The sequence below is a fragment of the Ursus maritimus genome, unplaced genomic scaffold, assembly GCF_017311325.1.
Source record: "Ursus maritimus isolate PB19 unplaced genomic scaffold, ASM1731132v1 scaffold_3, whole genome shotgun sequence".
Taxonomy (NCBI): Eukaryota; Metazoa; Chordata; class Mammalia; order Carnivora; family Ursidae; genus Ursus; species Ursus maritimus.
The window spans coordinates 3,018,521-3,035,425 of NW_024425563.1; the positions used below are offsets into that span (position 1 = coordinate 3,018,521).

Here is a 16,905-nt window from a genome sequence, read left to right on the forward strand (position 1 = left end):
CAAAACTGCAGAGAACTAGTCAGACAGGTGCCAACACCCAGTGTCCAAGAAACGGAAAGTCAGGAGAGCCCCGTGTTGTGTGTGCCACGGTCTGTCTTCAGAATCACGTCTGGGCCAGCCCTGCCCGGGCTCCGCGGGCTCCGCGGGCTCCGCGGGCTCCCCAGCCCACCTGGCGCCCGGCACGGCAGTGTTCCTGTAAATGCCCAGGTGAGAGACTCCCCAGGTGTGAACCGATGAAGAGCAGCGGGCTTGGGTGTCAGGACTGCACAGATTTCACGCATCTGCCTCTGCCTGTTTCGGCCGCGTGCAGGGATCACTAGGAAATCCCTCCTGTGGCTAATGGACTGCTTCTCAGCCCTCCTCCTGTTCGAGAGCAGGCCTGCTGGTAGCTGAGGGGGGAGTGGGCCAGAATCTCACCGCACAGTACGTACCGAAGCAGAATTTTAATATCTTTATTAAGCTTTTACAACATAATGCTTTTCAGGGTAGGTCCCAACTCTAAGTCTCATCGGCAGGCTACTCCCCCAGAGACAGCTGCAACTCAGAAAGGGGGCGTTGTGAGCAAAAGGTCGATTTCAGCACGTGAACAGAAAGGTTCAGTTTTTAAAATTATTCTCGTATTTTAGACCGGGTGTGGGGGGGAAGAGAACCTTAAGCGGGCCCCATGCTCAATGCAGAGCCTGACATGAGGCTCTATCCCATGACCCTGAGATCCTGCCCTGAGCCACCCAAGCGCCCCAGGAAAGGCAGGTCGAGATTCCAGCTGGTTCCCTTCCCTCGTCTTTTCACCAGCGTGAAGGGAACGCCTGTCATGCAAGCACTGAGTGACGCGCGTCCAGCGCCAGCCTGCATCTCCAGAAACACTCTTCAGCTGAGGTTGGAGGTGACCCCAAACCAGCCGAGTGCCTGCACTCAACCTTGCGTGCGGCCGACGGAGGGACACCAGCAAACCTCGCCGGTAAGGGAACGGGATGACAGGATTCCTCGGCCCCCACCCACCGAGGGTCCGCGAGGCGCCGTGTTCCCAGACTTCCTCTCAAATCCGGACTTGGATGGGCTTGGCTGTGCCGGAGACACCCTGGATTCCCCTCCAGCAGGACTTCGAGTCTCTGTGGTGAGGGAGAGGGCTGCCGGCGGTCACCCTTTTCCTGGGCTCTATCTGCATGGAGACAGCTATCTAGGATGGGGAGGAGGGGCCCTCACCCCAGGACCGAGCACAGCACCCCTGGGAGAGGCCGGAGCCGGGCCCAGGCAGACGCCGTCCCCTCCACCCCTTTAAAGGAAATCTCATAAACACAACAGTTGGTTTTGAACCTTTAATAAAAGTAAAAAACGAATGCAAAAAGAACACAGTGCTGGAAACTTAGTATGAATGTGGATCTCACTAGATGTTTGTATCCGGCATAGTGCAAAGTTTGTTCGTAATATCTTACATTTTTACAAACGCAAATCACTTTGGTTCATATACTTGCTATAAGGTATTGGCAGAAAATTCTTCCGATTCGCACATTTGGCTACATTATTTCTAACAGATACAGATTTACTTCCAGTTTCAGAGAAAAAAATACTTACTGTTTGTACATGATCAAGTATATTTTAAAGAGTCAATGACTGCTTTCACCTAATAACTTCCGGTTTTTCATCAAATGCTGACCTCTTCCTTGAAAAACCTCTTCACACAGCCGATCACCCACCTCCACTTTCGGAAAGCGTGTGCGGCTCGGTGCGAAGCTCGGAATGACCCCGTTGTCTTTTACGCGAGACCCCGCTAACCAGATCAGCTACAGTCACCTACAGTTTACCCAACGCGCTTGTCTCAGAACAGAACCAAACCACCGCAACAAGGTCATCGCGCGAACCGGACCGAGGGCGCACGTCTGCGGCCGCGGGCACCAGGGCCTCCGACCCCCGGCCGGCCCGCGCCGTTTCTAGCCAAAAAGGAGTCGCATACAAGTCACTCGCACAGAATTTCCAACAAAAACATGTAAATTGCAAAGTACAAAAAGGTGAATTTGTAAGTAAAACTGACAAGTCTCCTAAACCCACAGCTGGAGTATTTCAAAGACCAGGGCTCAGCGGAGGGCACGACAGTAACTTCGTAACTGAAAGAAATTATTGCTGAATTCTGCCTCCATGCAGCACTGAAATGGATGGAGAACCCTCTTCAACCTCTCGCACGTTAAAAAAAAATAAATATTTAAGAGAATACAAGGCTCAGATTGGTTTCCATATACATTGCACTTGACGTTTGAGACCCAATCCTTGCAAAGTGGGTCTGGGATGGTCTATGCCATTAAGTGAATACATTGTGCTCACCAGTATCTTTGAGTATTTAGAGACACCAAATGTTCCAGGTGGCGGCATGTGCACGCTTCGCTTACAAGGCAATCACAGATTGCAAATTCCATAGGGCTGTGGCCGAATCGCCAGGTCTGTTCTGGAGGACGGGAGAACCGCACACGGCTCGGGCTAAGACACGGGGACTCCCTCTCAGAGGACCGTGGATTTGGACGAACCTCTCAAGTACCGAGGTGAGAGTTCCAGAATCTCAGCGTGGGACTACGGCCTTCACTGCGCTCGGTAGATTGTCTGCGTGAAACTCCGCGGAAGGGAGGAGAGCACGGCCGCGCACCGCGATACACGCGCGTGTGGCCCGTGAGCATGAAGCGTCTCAGCACTGCGGCCGCACAGGCGCGGCCTCCCTGTGCTCACCGCCACTTCTCTTTTTACACAACCCTATTTTTACAAAATCTTTTGGATAAACATCATTCCTATTTTTCCACACTTCGCCTTTGTTAAGCACCATCGAGCTATCCCTGTGGGCACTGATACAAACCCAACAGCTGGTAATTAGGCTTTAGTTCAAGGCTGTAAATATGGCAACTTGCTTTTAATAACATAAATGAGATCGAATACTCGGGAAGCCGTGCCCGCCTGCACGCCTACGCCCGCCTGGGGTCGCGTCTCCAGAGCAGACACAGGCATGGACACATCAAGCAAGGTACCATTTCGAGAAAAGCCGTTCTTCTCCACTTGCTATTTTAAGACAGGTGAGTTATTTTTCCGGGAGTCACTGGTACAGTCAGCCCAATCTAAATGGATCACTGAGGAAAAAAGATAATCTTCGTCACAACCCAATGTCGCAGACTTTCTTCCCAAATCTTGCTCTTCTCCAGTGGGTTGGAAGACTCAGTCGCTATGTGGCTTTTCAGGAACCCCCTACGTGGAAAGAGAGTGAGAGCGTTAGCACCACACGTGCACGCGCAGGACAAATTCCTATGACGGAGGGGACGGTGGGGACAGGAAGTGTGGGAGCCACGGGGGCAGAAGACAGGCCACCCCCCGTGACCTCCTCACTGCCCTGGGCTGGGAGCCACCTGTCCTGCCCAGCACAGCATGGAGATCCCTGGCACGAAGCCGCTGCGCGAGTGTAGACAGGGCTAACCTGGCTCCCGTGGGGAGGGCGCAGGGGTGCGGGCAGTGGCACAGGGAGGCTCGTGCACCGTGGACGGGCAAGCACACTCTTCGGGGCACCATCGGTCTGCTCCCAAGGAAGAGGGCTTCTGCCCCCGACCTCTACAGACGCCGGGCAGTCTGCTGACACGGGCCTGGCTCTAGGGAGCTCCGTCATCTGAGCCTCAGGGCAACTGCGGCAGAGCCTGCGGGAGCCAGTGTGCTCCCCGCTCTCCAGGTGCTGCCCCGCGATTCCCAGCACGGGGCGGAGGTCTCACTGGAGGAGCCGCAGCTCCAAAGACCGAGGGCCTCTGCTGAGGTCACAGGAGGACCTCCGATGAACACTTTCCTCCCGGAACGCCCCGGGCCCGCCACCCGCCCTGCTGGACATTGGGCGAACGCCGCCAGTCAGCGACAGAAGCACGAGACCGTCCCGTGCAGCAGATGTGGGGGAGGCACAGTGGGGGTGAGGGGGCCGCCGGGAGGTCTGGGCGCTAATTCCTAGCCCAGGGAAACAGACGTCTGGAAGCACGGGGGAGGAGCGGGTGGCTCAGGCACACGCGGAAACTCAGAGAACACGGGTGTAGACTACGTCAGGTCTGCTGTTTGCGTGGGACACAAGTGACCACTGACAAGAGCTAATGCACAGCCTGGGTTGAACAGGACACCGGGTGCACTGCCTGAGAGCAGTATGTCCTGGGGCCAGAGGGATCCCACGGCGACGCCAGGGCACCCGCACAGACACCGGCACAGTCCCAGGGAGGGCTGCGGCCGCCGGGGGCCGTATGCCAGCCGGGTGGGTGTCACAGCCCAGACAAGCTGCCCTCGCATTCCCTCTGCACCCGCTCAGGTGAGCTGCTGACCAAATGAGTTTTTGAATTTTGAGCGGAATAAACCTGTTTTTACAAATAAGACACCTGTGAGGTTTTTTTTTTTCCTTTCTTTGAAGAAAAAAAACAATTGAGGAGGAGAACTTATGTACTCGTACTCTCTCCCTAGAAAACCTCTTTAACTTGTCCTTTCTAAAGGCAGTTGTCTCCTTGCTGAAGAAGTTTCCAGAAGAGCTGACTTTATGTCACAGCGTCAACTTTCAAGCCACCACAAAAGCACTGCTCAGGCTGACAACTCAGGGACCCCAAGTCACACACAGCACGACAGGGTGCACTCTCCCGGTCGGTCAGGGTGTGCGGCCTCGGTGCTGCCCGGCTCCCTCACCCACCCTGCGGCACTCCACCCCTTGTGGGCCCCTGCGGCTGCTGCCCCGGGGAAGAAGCCCCCCAAACAACAGGCCCCGCAGAAACCTAGTCTGGCAGGACACCTTTCTCAGGAACGTGTGCTTCATTCCCGGGTCCTGACGAGTCTGACACCAACTTCCTGCACTCCCAATTCCAGCGGCAGGCGGGACACCACTGCAGCTTCCCGCACTGTTGGGTGGCGCGGCCGCAGGCACTGTCCACCGCGGGCAGGGCACACGCGCGACAGCCGGCTCGCTTCAACTGCAAACTGCATGGACGTGCGGGGACGGAGGAAAGACTGCCGCTCTCACGAGATCCGTGTCCAGGGATGGAAGCCAAGAGAATCAAAAAGGCAGAGACCAGCCGGACAGACTCTCGGGCCGTGGGGGGAGGACAGGAGGACGACAACCTAACACCAGGGTCGTGCCCAGGCAGGTGGCATCGCTCAGAAGCGAAGTGGGGCTCTCGGGTGTGACAGGGTCAAGGCCGTCCGCAGGGACCTCCGTGTCCCTAGAAAAATCTAACGAACTCTAAAACCCACGCATAGTTCTACTTTCCAGAAGTGGCCGCTTCTACCCCGTTCCAGATCCCGTCTCCCAGCCCCCCCCAACGTGAGGCCGGTGTTGTCTGCAGGGGCAAGTGCTGCCGCCAAGTCAGACGGACCCGTGTGGCAGAGCGGGCTTGAACCCGGGCGCCCTAACTCCCCGAAGCAACGAAGCCAGAAGCCACGCTCCCCCGCGCTCCACCCTGGAGCTTCCTCCCGCAGGAACACCAACACGGCCACGGCAGGGAGCACAACCAACCCACTCACGCTCACCATCCTGTGTTCTCCACCCTTGCTGCTCCCCCCCTGGAGCCGCCAGGAGCGGCGGGCAGGGCCACTGGCCCAGAGGAAGGAAGCCCCCACTCTGACTCTGCTAACCGTGCCTGCAGCTGGGACCCAGGGGGAAGGACCGCACTCCCGTGGATGGAGACAGTGGCACGTGGGGGGCGGGGTGCAGAGACTTGAGAAGTCCGCTCATTCTCATGACACGAGAGGGAAGGCGATTATCACAGCTCTTGTTTCACGATATGACAAGAACATCCTTACTTAAGTCCCCCCACTTTTAAAGACTAAAAGGGGAGAGCAGGCTTCAGGAAGAATTAAGCTCTGCAGCTAGTTTTATCCTGAAAACTTACACCTATCGGTTAAATTTTCACTTAATTTTAGAATTTCCACTCTAACGACCTAAGGGGCACAGCAAAGATCATTCACTGACACAACCATCGCGGTATTTTCGAAGGCACGATTCGCATGACTCCGTTTCTAGACGCTTACTGCTCGTGCCCGTGGGCAGCAGCTGTCTCTACCGAAGAGACGCTTCCTTCCTGAACCTGCGTCAAACCTCTGTGAATGAACAGCATCAGCCCTGCAGCCGGAACCGCCACCTTCATTCAACGCGCTGAACGTCACTCAAACGCTCACTTTACAAAGAGTTACCCTGGCTGACGACAATTGTACCCCGAAAACCGTACTAGGAGTTCTCTACGGAAATAGAAGCCCGACAGCAACAAGCACTGGTGGACGGACGGTCGACCTGCCCGGTTCTACCTGGAACACCGGTCAGGGGGCTGGGCAGGAGGGAGCCAGTGCACGGGTCTCCCATGTGAGGCTGCAAGTGGATACAAGCAAGCCAAGTCCTCTGACCCTCATCGGGGCTGCGAGAAACCGTATTTTCATCCAGTTCCTGTCTGGGCGCTGGCTCCACAGAACGGTAACGGGTGGGGGGAGGGACGGAAGAGGAACTCCGGAACCAGTGGACATGCTACACATTCTTTCTGAAATATTTCTATTTCTGTGAACCAGCCAAGCAGCCTTCAGATTCGGCTCCCACAAGCTGAGTATCAGCCGGCACAAGTCAATGTCCTGTTCTGTAAACAGCCTGAGAGACCAAGATAAGTCTTCTGAGAAAGCCCCACAGTTGATCAATGGCCTGCCTGACTCCAATTCTCTTCAGGTCATTTTACTGAAGCCCTAAAGTCGACTCGAAAGAACAGTTAAATGTCCACACTGAATTTTCTTACTGAAGTGTTCGAACGTGAATGTTTACTACAACAGAACTGCCAAAACGATCCCTGACTTCCTCTGCCTTCCCGGCTCTCAGGAAACGGCTCTGAGCCGCGGGAGTCCGTCTACCCCGTGACGGCCGGGTACACCTGTCCCAGGAAGGGCAGGGCTTGCCTCCCCAGGCCCGGACCTGGGCGCAGGGTCTCCGTGCCATCTGCTGCCCTGGCATCACCCGCCCCGTGTGGAGGGCGGGGGCCTCGTTATCAACTGTTAGCCATCCCGGTGACTGAACTCGGCCAGTCCCTAGGGTAGTCAAGAGCTCAGGAGAGCCACTGAACGCACCTGTTACACGAGTAACAAGTCCGCCTCCTAGCTCATCGTGCGCTTACAAACCCCCTAATCTTTATAATTCAGCAGAGTTGCCCTGGTATCGTGACGTATTTTTTTTAATGTACGCTTTTCTAATTGTTCTTTAGTCTCCAGTAGACACTGACCGACGCCCATGACCGTGACTGCATGAAGCCCTCCTAGGAGGCCAGCGCCGGGAGCAGCCCGCGGCCCCACGTACCATCGCCAGCTGCCGTCCTATGTTGCCCACGGTGACGCCTCCTGAGAAGAAGATGCACGGCAGCCAGGAGCGGATGTAGAGGAAGTCCGGGGATGTGTACCTGCAGAGAGAGCGCAAGAGGAGAGGGTGCCCGCGCCGCCAGCTTCCCCGAGTTCGGCCAGCCTCGGGGGAGATCCCCTTCGGCGGGGCGACACGGGACACACGGCGACCGCCCCGGGCTGCGGGCCGGTCGTGTCTGAATGCTGCCACTGCCACGGCTGCGCGGCCCGACAGGAAGCTACGGACGGGACGCTGTTAACGTGTGAGTCAACCATCAGCATTTCTGAGAATCTCATGCCTCATCGACCTCGTGCATGTGTAAGTCAAATGCGACATCTCGGCTGAGTGGGTGTTTCTAACAGCAGCGCAGTAGCCGCTCGGGACGGAGCCGACGTCTGAGGCGCACTTACTGGTAGACACCATTGTACACCAGCAGCTGAGTGATCACGGTGGCCAGGAAGGCGACGGTGATCCCAAGCCCGAGGCCACTTCTCGAACGGTCAAAGGTCCACCAGAGGCCCAAAGACAGGGCTGCTAACGTCAAGGAGAGCTGGACATTATTGGCAAAATCCAATTTCTGGTGATGCAAGGTTAAGGAAAATTCGGTGATTTTTTAAGACAAGCAAAACAAGCCAAAGGGAAAAAAACCCACCAAACAAGCAAACAGAACATCCCAGATCCTACACGTGTGTCCCCCTACTAGGCACCACCTAATTCTCCCCCCAAAACACCCGCCCAGGCCGCTGCAGAACGGATCCGCTGGTACGAGGCTGCCACGACCAGGAGGACTCCCCTGGGTCACTCAGACCCTCCACGGAAACGCTCTGAAAGCTGCAGCTGCTGGCATTTTGACCGCAAACAACGTATTCTGCTGGTAAGTCACCTACAGTCCCAGTTCTAGTTTTTATTAGTAACGTGAACTGGGCAAACACGCTCCTCTCCCCGTGTCTCCCCAGACACCTCACAAGCAGTCATTCGACATGACACACTCCCAGTCCGTGAAGACACACAACAGCCTTTCCTCCCAACATGACCGACCCGCTGGGGAAAACACCGATGTTGTCAGAGCTAAAGTAGCTTGTAACATCCCGTCTTGACACTCTTATCGTTACAATACAGGTAGCGCAGACTTAAAAAACAGTAACTAATGATACCTTCCCCTAAGATTCTGAAAGAGAATCCAGCTGTGCTGAAGAAACCCTAAGTCTCTTGAGACCTGGGACACTGTGGCCGGTCTTCCCGACAGAGGCACTAACGTACAGACACGTAACAGAGCCTGTGCGATGCATTCCGCCCGAGGGCTTGGGAGGGCGAGGGACAAAGCCTACTCCAGAGGACACCGCCTGTGCCTGGCCCCGAAACTCGGCGGTCACAGCCAGGGACAGGGCAGAGAAGCGGAGACCGGTTTCTTAACCTCTAGAAGCAGCGGCCCCAGGAACAGGGCTCCGCAGTCACTTCTCCCTGGGCCACAGAAACCAGGTCTTCACGATGGACGAATATAAGGTGGAAGCGTGAAAGGGAGTTTACAACACCCACGCCAAGGAACCGGAAGATACTATCACACAACAGAGAAAGTCTCTCTGCTTCTGTGATTATTTTAACAGTTTCCCGAACTATTTCGGAAACTCTTGCTAAGTAGAAACCAAGCAATATGCTTTAAAACAAAAGAGGTAGAAGGAGACCATTCGACTAACCTAGGAAATAACATATACTCATTAAAAAGACCAAACTGTTTCCACACAAGCTAAGGAAATGCTCTGGGCCCGGCGCGTCCCCCGGAGGATACGGCGCTGGCGTGGTTGATGCCGACGAACACGGCCACACAGCGCATCACGCTGGCCCACTCCCGCTTAAACTTGTGCGGCTCCCCGAGGCGGCTGTCGATGCAGGGGTACAGCAAGCCCACAACAGCTGTGAAAAACAACGCAGTATTAGAATACGCCGGCTTACAAGGACAGGACTTCTGTGGGGCAATTGTTAACATATTATTCAAATCAGTTCTTTTCCTAGAAAATGTTCCTGCTAGAATACAGCATTTTAAGACTAATTTTGTATTTTCGTTTTCCTTGAGTACAAACAAAAGGATCACACTGTTTTGAGAAATTTAAAATAAAATTGTTCTTCTTCAGTTTAATTAAGCTCAGACTTACATCAGGCAGGGGGTTAATTAGCCATATAATATGCTATGACAAGTCAGCCGTGCGGAGCCTCCCCTGAGCCCAGGTCCTGACCTGCGGGAACAGCCTGGGAGCAGACTCAGAAAACCAGGCCCCTGCTCCCCACGGGCTCTAATGGGACCTGGATCCTCATGTTTGTTCCCTCATGTGTAAAATGACGAGGGTTATGTAACTAGAAGGCGGAGTAGGAAGAGCTTACTGTGGTCTGGAAGAGTTAGGGAATTTTCACAGGCACAGAATTTTAAAGCATGAGGACAAAGAGAATTTAGACAGGGGGAAATGTGGCATTCCAGGACAGAAGTAAAATGGTCTAAGTGAAGACAGGAGCAGGGCCCACAGTGGCTGGTGGGGATCCAGGCGCCTGGGACCGACTGTGGGACACAAGGCTCAGCACTTAAGCCATCCAAGTGCAGAGGCTTGAAAGCCACGGGGCAGTTCCACCTGGTGTCCTATGAACGAGGGAACGATTTCAGGTTCCTGAACAGAGAAACAAGAGACACAGTGCCGGCAAAACATTCAATGGGAGAGTTTCAGTTTCAATTTTGTATTACATTTTATCAAGTTCTAATTTTAGAGTTTTTGAAACCTGGAACCCAAACAATTCTGTAACTTATTTTGCTCTAACTTAATCTTACCTTCTACGGTTAAAGGCTAAAGAGGTACAAATGTACTATGGGATTTTGCCATATGCTTATCTGATAATTCGTTTTAAAAGGGAGGTGTGAGAAACTGTTTCAGATAGTCCTAGAATCCCTTGAAGCTTCAATTACAAATAAAGCCTAACCTAAAACATTTCATTTTTAAGATCAGATTTTTGATTCCAAGAAAGAACTACTGGATCATACGTGCATGAAAAATGGGATCTGCATCTAGGTAAAAATCTCAAAAAGCATTTTTAAGAGCATAGCCATATGCTTAAAGGGTTTAGAAAGGCCAAGCAGGATCCTATCTTCCTAAGAACAGAGATGGAAGCAGTCTCCCCACTGAGTAAGGACAGTATCGCCCCACTGGCTGGAACACAGTGCTCCACTCCGAGCCCTGTGCCATCCAGCTGTGCTCAGAGAGTCTGCTGCCAACGGGATGTATCTCCACAGCGCAGGGGACACACCCAGGCTCTAGGGAGGCAGTTTGCAGGGTGATGCTCAGTGGCCCTGCCATTTACTGTGTCCCCTTAGACAGGGATACTTAGGGTGTCTGCGGCTCAGTTTCCACGCCTGTGAAATGGAGTCATCACAGAGCGCTTCTGTAAGGAGTGAACAAAGCAAAGCACATCAAACACAAAGCAAGCAGTCCATAAACGCTGGCTATGCAGCCAAGAGCAGGGCACACCTGCCCCGACCAGGTCCCACTTAGAGAGCCCTGTGCTCTGCCCAGCGGACCGTGGCACGCTGAGGGCAGAGGCCAGACTGCCCTCTCTGTACTCCCACAGCTGGTACAGTGGGGGCTGCAGGAAACACCTGACACAGCGTGCTGATCAACGAACGCTGGTCCACTACAGGCGCTAAGTGGTCTTCTGGGCTGAGATCAACCACACATTGTCATAAAAGCAGCCAGGTAACAGAGCAAGTCCACAAGAGGTCAGCGCACCCGTCCACAGCCAGTCCACAGGGGCTCCGGCCAAGTGCCACGGCACCCCGGCACCGAGCTGGGCGTCCCCTCGGTGCGCCGCCCCCGCCCGGCCGGCCCACGTGACGGTTTGTTTTCGGTGGCCGGCGGGTAGCGTGTTCGAGTGCCCGGCCAATGGCAGCGAGGCCACGCCGCTCACCAGTTCGCCGGCCGCCAATCCTGGGCCGGCTCGGCCAGGGTACCGCGGCGCGGCGAGCTCTGCGAGCGGCCCCAGGGCCAGGTCGGCGGGAGGCCCGCCCGGCAGCCCCGCGGCCCTCCCCCCCACCGCGCGGGCCCCCGCTGCACTCACCGGCCGCAGTCCCGCAGCACGGCGGCACCCACCAGGCCGACGAGAAGATGGTGGCGATGACCTCCTCGGGGAACAGGGTGACGTTCCGCTGCACCTGCAGCAGGTTGAGCACCAGGGCCAGCACGACCCCCACCGAGAACAGCACCAGGCTCCGCTGCACCAGGTGGTGGTGCCAACTGCCGGGGGGGCCGCCGCCGGCGCCGCGACCCCCCGCCCCGGGGCTGTGAGACCCGCGGGCGGGCGCGGGGTCGGGGTCCGGGCCGCGGCGGGCCGCCAGGGCGGCGGGGCTCAGCATGTCTCCCACTTTGGCCGCCAGCCCTCCAGCCCCGGCTCCCGGGAGGCCTCGGTGCCTGGCGCCCTGGGCACAGGAACAGCTCCAGCAGTGGTCGTCCAGCCTGGGCATCGGTCACCGGAGGCGGGCCCGCGCTCCTGCAGGGAGAGGGCGCGAGGGGCGGGGCCCGGTCAAGTTCGCTGGCTGGGGGCGTGCGGGTCCGGGGCGGCCGTCGGACCGACGGCGATGCCCACTCACCGCGGCTCGTCCGGGAAAGCCCGGGCCCCTGGGGCGCCCGCAGACTGCGCGGCCCGCGCCGCAGGTCCCACGGGGAGGGCCCACCTGGGCGGCGCATGGGCTGGGGGCGGCTGCGGCCGGGTGTACGGCGCGCCGGCTCGCTGCCCCGCACGGGAGCGGGCCCGCGAGTGCCCTCCGCACGCACCTCTAGTGCTGGCCCGTCCAGTCCCAAAGTTTCCCACACCTCGTCCGCGCGCAGCGCAAGTTACCAGGGGCCCCGCACGGAAGGGGCGCTGAGCCGGCCCACCGGAGTCAGGGATGCAGCCCCGCCCCGGGGACGGGCTGGGGTCCGTCCCGCTCCCGGGGGGTGGGGGGGGCGCCCGGACCTCCCCACCCACGCCCTCGCCCAGTCTCTCGACTCGAGCTCGGCCCCGGCCCGCGCCCACCTCGGAGCCGCCAACGCGCCCCGCGTACCTGTCCGAGGGGCGCCCGCGCGCGGGCTCACCGAAAAAGGAGGTCAAGGCCCGGACCGCCTGGAGTTGGGCCCGTGGCGCGGGGCGCGCGTTGCAGCTTTTAAGGCGGGCGGCGGGGGCCCGGGTCACGTGACCCTCCCCGGTCCGCGCTTGGGGCGTGGCCTCTGCGCGCCCCGCCCCGCCCGCGCGCCCGTCCGCTCGCGGTCTGGTGAGGCGGCCGTGGCCAATCCGGGACGGGCGGCCCATATGACGTCAGCACACGCCACCGCTGCCTCGCGCCCGGCGCTGGCTCGGGAGCGCGGACGGCCGCCGGGCGGACGGCCGGAGGGGCTTCGGGGACCGGCCGGCTGGGCCTGGGGGGGGAGAGTGGGGCTGGCGGGAGCGGGTGGGTGGCGTCTCTCGGTCGGACGACCTGGGCCCCAGGTCCTCGCCCGAACGTGACGCACGGATGAGCCTCCTCTGCCAACCTGGCCCCCTCCACCGGGCGGTCAACAGGTGATCGCGCTGCACCTGCCGCGTCACCTGACGGTGCCCCGACCTCTAGTCTATGGCCCGCTTCTGAGGCGCCTGATGGTCACCACACCTGCTTATTTACCGCGTGTTGATTGATGCCTGGCACGTAGCGAGGGCGTGGAGATCGGAGCTGTTTGGGGTGTGTGTGTGTGTGTGTGTGTGTGTTTCCCGGCGGTGCAGAGGGGTCCAAAAACCTTTCTTGGACAGGAAGTCTTTTATGAAAATGCAGATGATGCAAATTTCATTCATACAATAATTTCTAACACTTTGACCCTGTCTTCCCTTACGTACGGAAAGCAAACCATCACAACTACTCAAGAAAAACACAAAATGTAAACTCATTAAACTTTACTCTCAAAAAGTTGATCCCTATCTCGTTGATGGTAATGTGCTTATATCCTGGTTGCCACATGTGTCACACCATATGCCCCACTCTAGTCAAAACTCCATGTCCTGTTGAGCAAGCGCGTTCTAGTTTAGAGGTTCCTCAATGGCAGCAGGAAGAGTCTGGTCTTCTGTAGGGTCTGCGGGTGAACAGAGACTGGAGGAAGCTGTGCCTTAAGAGCCAATCCCCTGGTGGCCAAGAGACCCTGGGGCTGAGGGAGCGTGAAATTCCATTCTGTGAGGCATCTTCAATATCAGGGTCTGCGCTCTATGCCAGAAGCTTTAAAAAAACAGAAACATCCTCTTGAGATAGTCATTATTTCTCAAAGTTCCTTTTTTTGGTGGGGGGGTGGCAGAGGGAGGATTCACATGATTTATAAAGATAAAACGGGAAACTTCAGGGAAAAGTAATGCTTACAGTGGCTATGTTCACACTTCAGGATTTAAGGGGTGTTTCATTAGGAAAGTTTTGAGAAGCGCTGCGTGAAGATGCTTGTCATTCGTTAGCTTGTTACTATTGCCCCAGCGTCAGTAATGGGTTTTCTGCCTCTGCTAACTTAAAGGCCAGACACGGCCTGGTTACGGTGTAGATACCCTATATCCAGTCCGTCGTGCCAAACCTGGTGTGAGTTTAACCTCATCTTTTCTACTTCTATGACAGCATGTGTTTTTAAAAAGTGTCATCATAATGGGTTAGGACAAAATTGTTTTCAAACCCTCATGCATAATCAAGACATAGCATTTGCTCATAATGTGACTTGTTTTCATTTCTTGAACATGACCCAAAGTGGGGGCGGGTGGAATAGAGGGGTTCCATCTTCACCTCTCTCTGCGGGAAGGGCAGAAGCAGGCTTTCACGCTCTCTCTGTATATTCCGCTCTAAGCCCCAGTCACCACTATCAACTTTGTTCCTAGAGGTTCAAAGCACTCTTGACTTCATGGCATGTTGTCTTCTGGGTCTTGGCCATTTTCTCCGCGCACCTTGTGCAAGTGCAGACTGTTGCAGTAACACCGGAACTTTGTAAAAGCAAAAAAATTAAAGGCTGACCCCCTGTTCACCAACAGGAAATCGCTTGGATCGATGGCGGCCCACCTATCCAAGGGATGCTGTAGAGGGAGGGGTTGCTTGATCAGCCGTCAGGAGCCCGTGCCGCCTCTCCCCTGCCCTGCCGTCAGCTTCAAGTAAGTGTCGTACGCACGCCCTGGGAAGCACTGCCATCAGTGAAGATGTGAACCTCGTGGACGCGAATCTACATCACAGTCTTGGCCCTGAAATGCAGGCATATCATGGACTCAATTAGGAAACCCCCGTAGACGCAGGGAGCTTCTCACCAGCTTTCAAAACCCAGTTCATTCAAGTATATAACGCCCAGTAAGCGGAGGCCACAGCTGTTCACTTGCCTGTGGATTTCTTACAGCCCTGAAATCAGTCTGTCTCCTGGGATCTCAGAGGTCCTGGGTTCTCTTTCTGTTTTTTCTCTTGCCATTCTGTCTGGCCACGCAGACTATCCCAGTGTCCCACTCAGTTGCAACCCCCTTATGTACCAGTACAAACCTTATGAAGACATTTTTTTTTAAAGATTTACTTATTTATTTCAGAGAGAGAGGGAAAGAGTGTGCAATTGGGGGGTGAGGGAGAGAGAGAATCTCAGCAGACTCCACACTCAGCACAGAGCCCCATGTGGCGCTCGATCTCACGACCCTGAGATCATGACCTGAACTGAAACCGAGAGTCAGAGGCTTAACCAACTGGGCCCCCCTGGCGCCCCTTATGAAAATGTTTTATGGGTTCCTCTGTTGTCTGTCTCCTGTGTGGAAAGGGACTCCCCATTGCATGAGCTTATTAGTGTGTTAAGGTCTGTTCAGGTGGCTACTTTTTGTCCCCACCGAGCTGCTGTCCACACAGCCCAGCCCCTGACTCTGCACTCCGCCACATCCGTACGGGGACGTTGTGAATCAGAAGCCTCCTGGAGCCACCCCGAGGCCCGGGAGACCTGTGGGAATTTGGCAGGGCTGCCGGGGGGCTGTGTCCTGTTGGGTTCCTGCTGAGGGCCATCGGTGTGGCCTCAGTGTTGGTAGGGTTTGTCCCTGCACCCCCAGGGTCTGTGGTTTGCCCCAGCGCCGGTAGAGTCTGGTCCCACGCATGCAGTTAGTGCAGGGGAACGGCAATGGTGGACGTGATGTACGGTCTTGCAAACCACGGGCTTGGCTCCAGAAATCATAATCAAATATTTTGTTTTTCTTGCGGTAGTTTCTCTAACACGTGAGGGCTCTCTGTTGAGCATGGTGCGATCTGTTCTCCCCAGCCCCAGTCACTGACTCTGAGTTAAGTATTTAGGGAAATGTGTTCGCGAGAGCACCATTCCGTTCTTAATTACATCACTCTATGTTAATCATTGTAGGTGTGCCATCATGCAGGGAAAACTTACTATTGCTTATGGACTAGACGCAGCACCATACTGTCTCCTCAAATCACTAACTCGGGACACAAGACCTCTGTCAGTCCTCTGGACACAGAAGACTCAGGGCGTGAAGGGAAGGGCGGGGTGTCAAAGATCTTTGCGAGGTCATGCAGTGAGCAATCTACTTCCCGCACTCTGTATTCCAGCTTTTTTTTTTAAACATTAATAATTACTTATAATAAATATTGCTTTTAGAATAGGGTAGATGGCTAAGTATGTTATTTTTAAAAGAAAAATATCACATCCTCACTGTTAAACATTCAGAAAATATGAAAGAATATATTTTTATTATTTTTTTATTTAAAGATTTTATTTATTTATTTTAGAGAGAGAGAGAGGAGGAACAGAGGGAGAGGGACAGGCAGACTCCCCACTGAGCAGGGAGCCCGACGTGGAGCCCAACATGACCCTGAGATCAGGACCTGAGCTGAAACCAAGAGTCAGAGGCACAACTGACTCAGCCACCCAGCACCCCAGAAATATGTTTTAAAAAACCCATAATCCCAGGGGGCAGCCTGCAATCTACTTTCTGTCTCTAGGTTTTCCTGTTCTGGAGGTTTATATGAATGGTATTATATAATATGTGTTCTTTGGTTTCTTTCTTTCCTCTTTTAAGATTTTATTTATTTATTTGAGAGAGAGAGCGTGAGAGAGCGTGAGTGAGGTGAGGGGCAGAGGGAGACGCAGACTCCCCAGTGAGCAGGGAGCCCGATGCGGGGCCCCATCCTGGAACTCCAGGATCCTGACCTGAGCCGAAGGCAGACGCTTCACCGACTGGGCCACCCAGGCTCACTGGTTGCTTCACTTAGCACAATATTTAAGGTTCACCTGTGTTGTATCATGTGCACTGCTTACTTTTTATGGCTGAATAAATACCCCATTATACGGAAATGCACATTGTATTACCCATTCACCAACTGACGGATAATGGGGCTCGGAGGATCGATGCTTCTGTGCACATCGGTGCGCGTCTCTGTGGGAGCGTGTTTCACTTCTCCCGGCCGGGCTGCCGGCGCGCGGTGCTGCGACTGGTGCTTCTCTGAAGCCGCTGCCCGCTGCACATCCCCGCCAGAGGGGGTGAGGATTCTGACTTCCGCACATCCTTGTCCACACCTGTTCCTCCTGCACTTG

General features: G+C 55.5%; 1 protein-coding gene and 1 long non-coding RNA gene across 2 annotated transcripts; one reads left to right on the forward strand and one right to left on the reverse strand.

Annotated features, from left to right (window-relative positions):
• Window positions 1-1,302: 1,302 nt before the first annotated feature.
• Window positions 1,303-12,493, reverse strand: INSIG1 (insulin induced gene 1). The gene is made up of 6 exons (XM_040643762.1): window positions 12,417-12,493; window positions 11,435-11,863; window positions 9,129-9,253; window positions 7,753-7,919; window positions 7,304-7,403; window positions 1,303-3,219 (listed from the first exon to the last, which is right to left on the reverse strand). The coding sequence occupies exons 2-6, from the start codon at window positions 11,835-11,837 to the stop codon at window positions 3,190-3,192; spliced, it is 825 nt and encodes a 274-aa protein (XP_040499696.1). The 5' UTR covers window positions 11,838-11,863; window positions 12,417-12,493; the 3' UTR covers window positions 1,303-3,189.
• Window positions 11,514-15,922, forward strand: LOC103660929. Its single transcript, XR_005838428.1, has 3 exons — window positions 11,514-11,597; window positions 14,378-14,494; window positions 15,715-15,922. It is a non-coding gene; the product is annotated as an uncharacterized LOC103660929 (long non-coding RNA).
• Window positions 15,923-16,905: the final 983 nt, after the last annotated feature.

Coding starts and splice junctions, on each gene's coding strand:
- INSIG1 (XM_040643762.1), bottom strand. CDS start 11,837: ATGCCCAGGCTGGACGACCACTGCTGGAGCTGTTCCTGTGCCCAGGGC. Junction 7,920..9,128: donor GCATCAACCACGCCAGCGCC/GTATCCTCCGGG, acceptor TTGCATCACCAG/AAATTGGATTTTGCCAATAA. Junction 3,220..7,303: donor TAGGACGGCAGCTGGCGATG/GTACGTGGGGCC, acceptor CTTTCCACGTAG/GGGGTTCCTGAAAAGCCACA.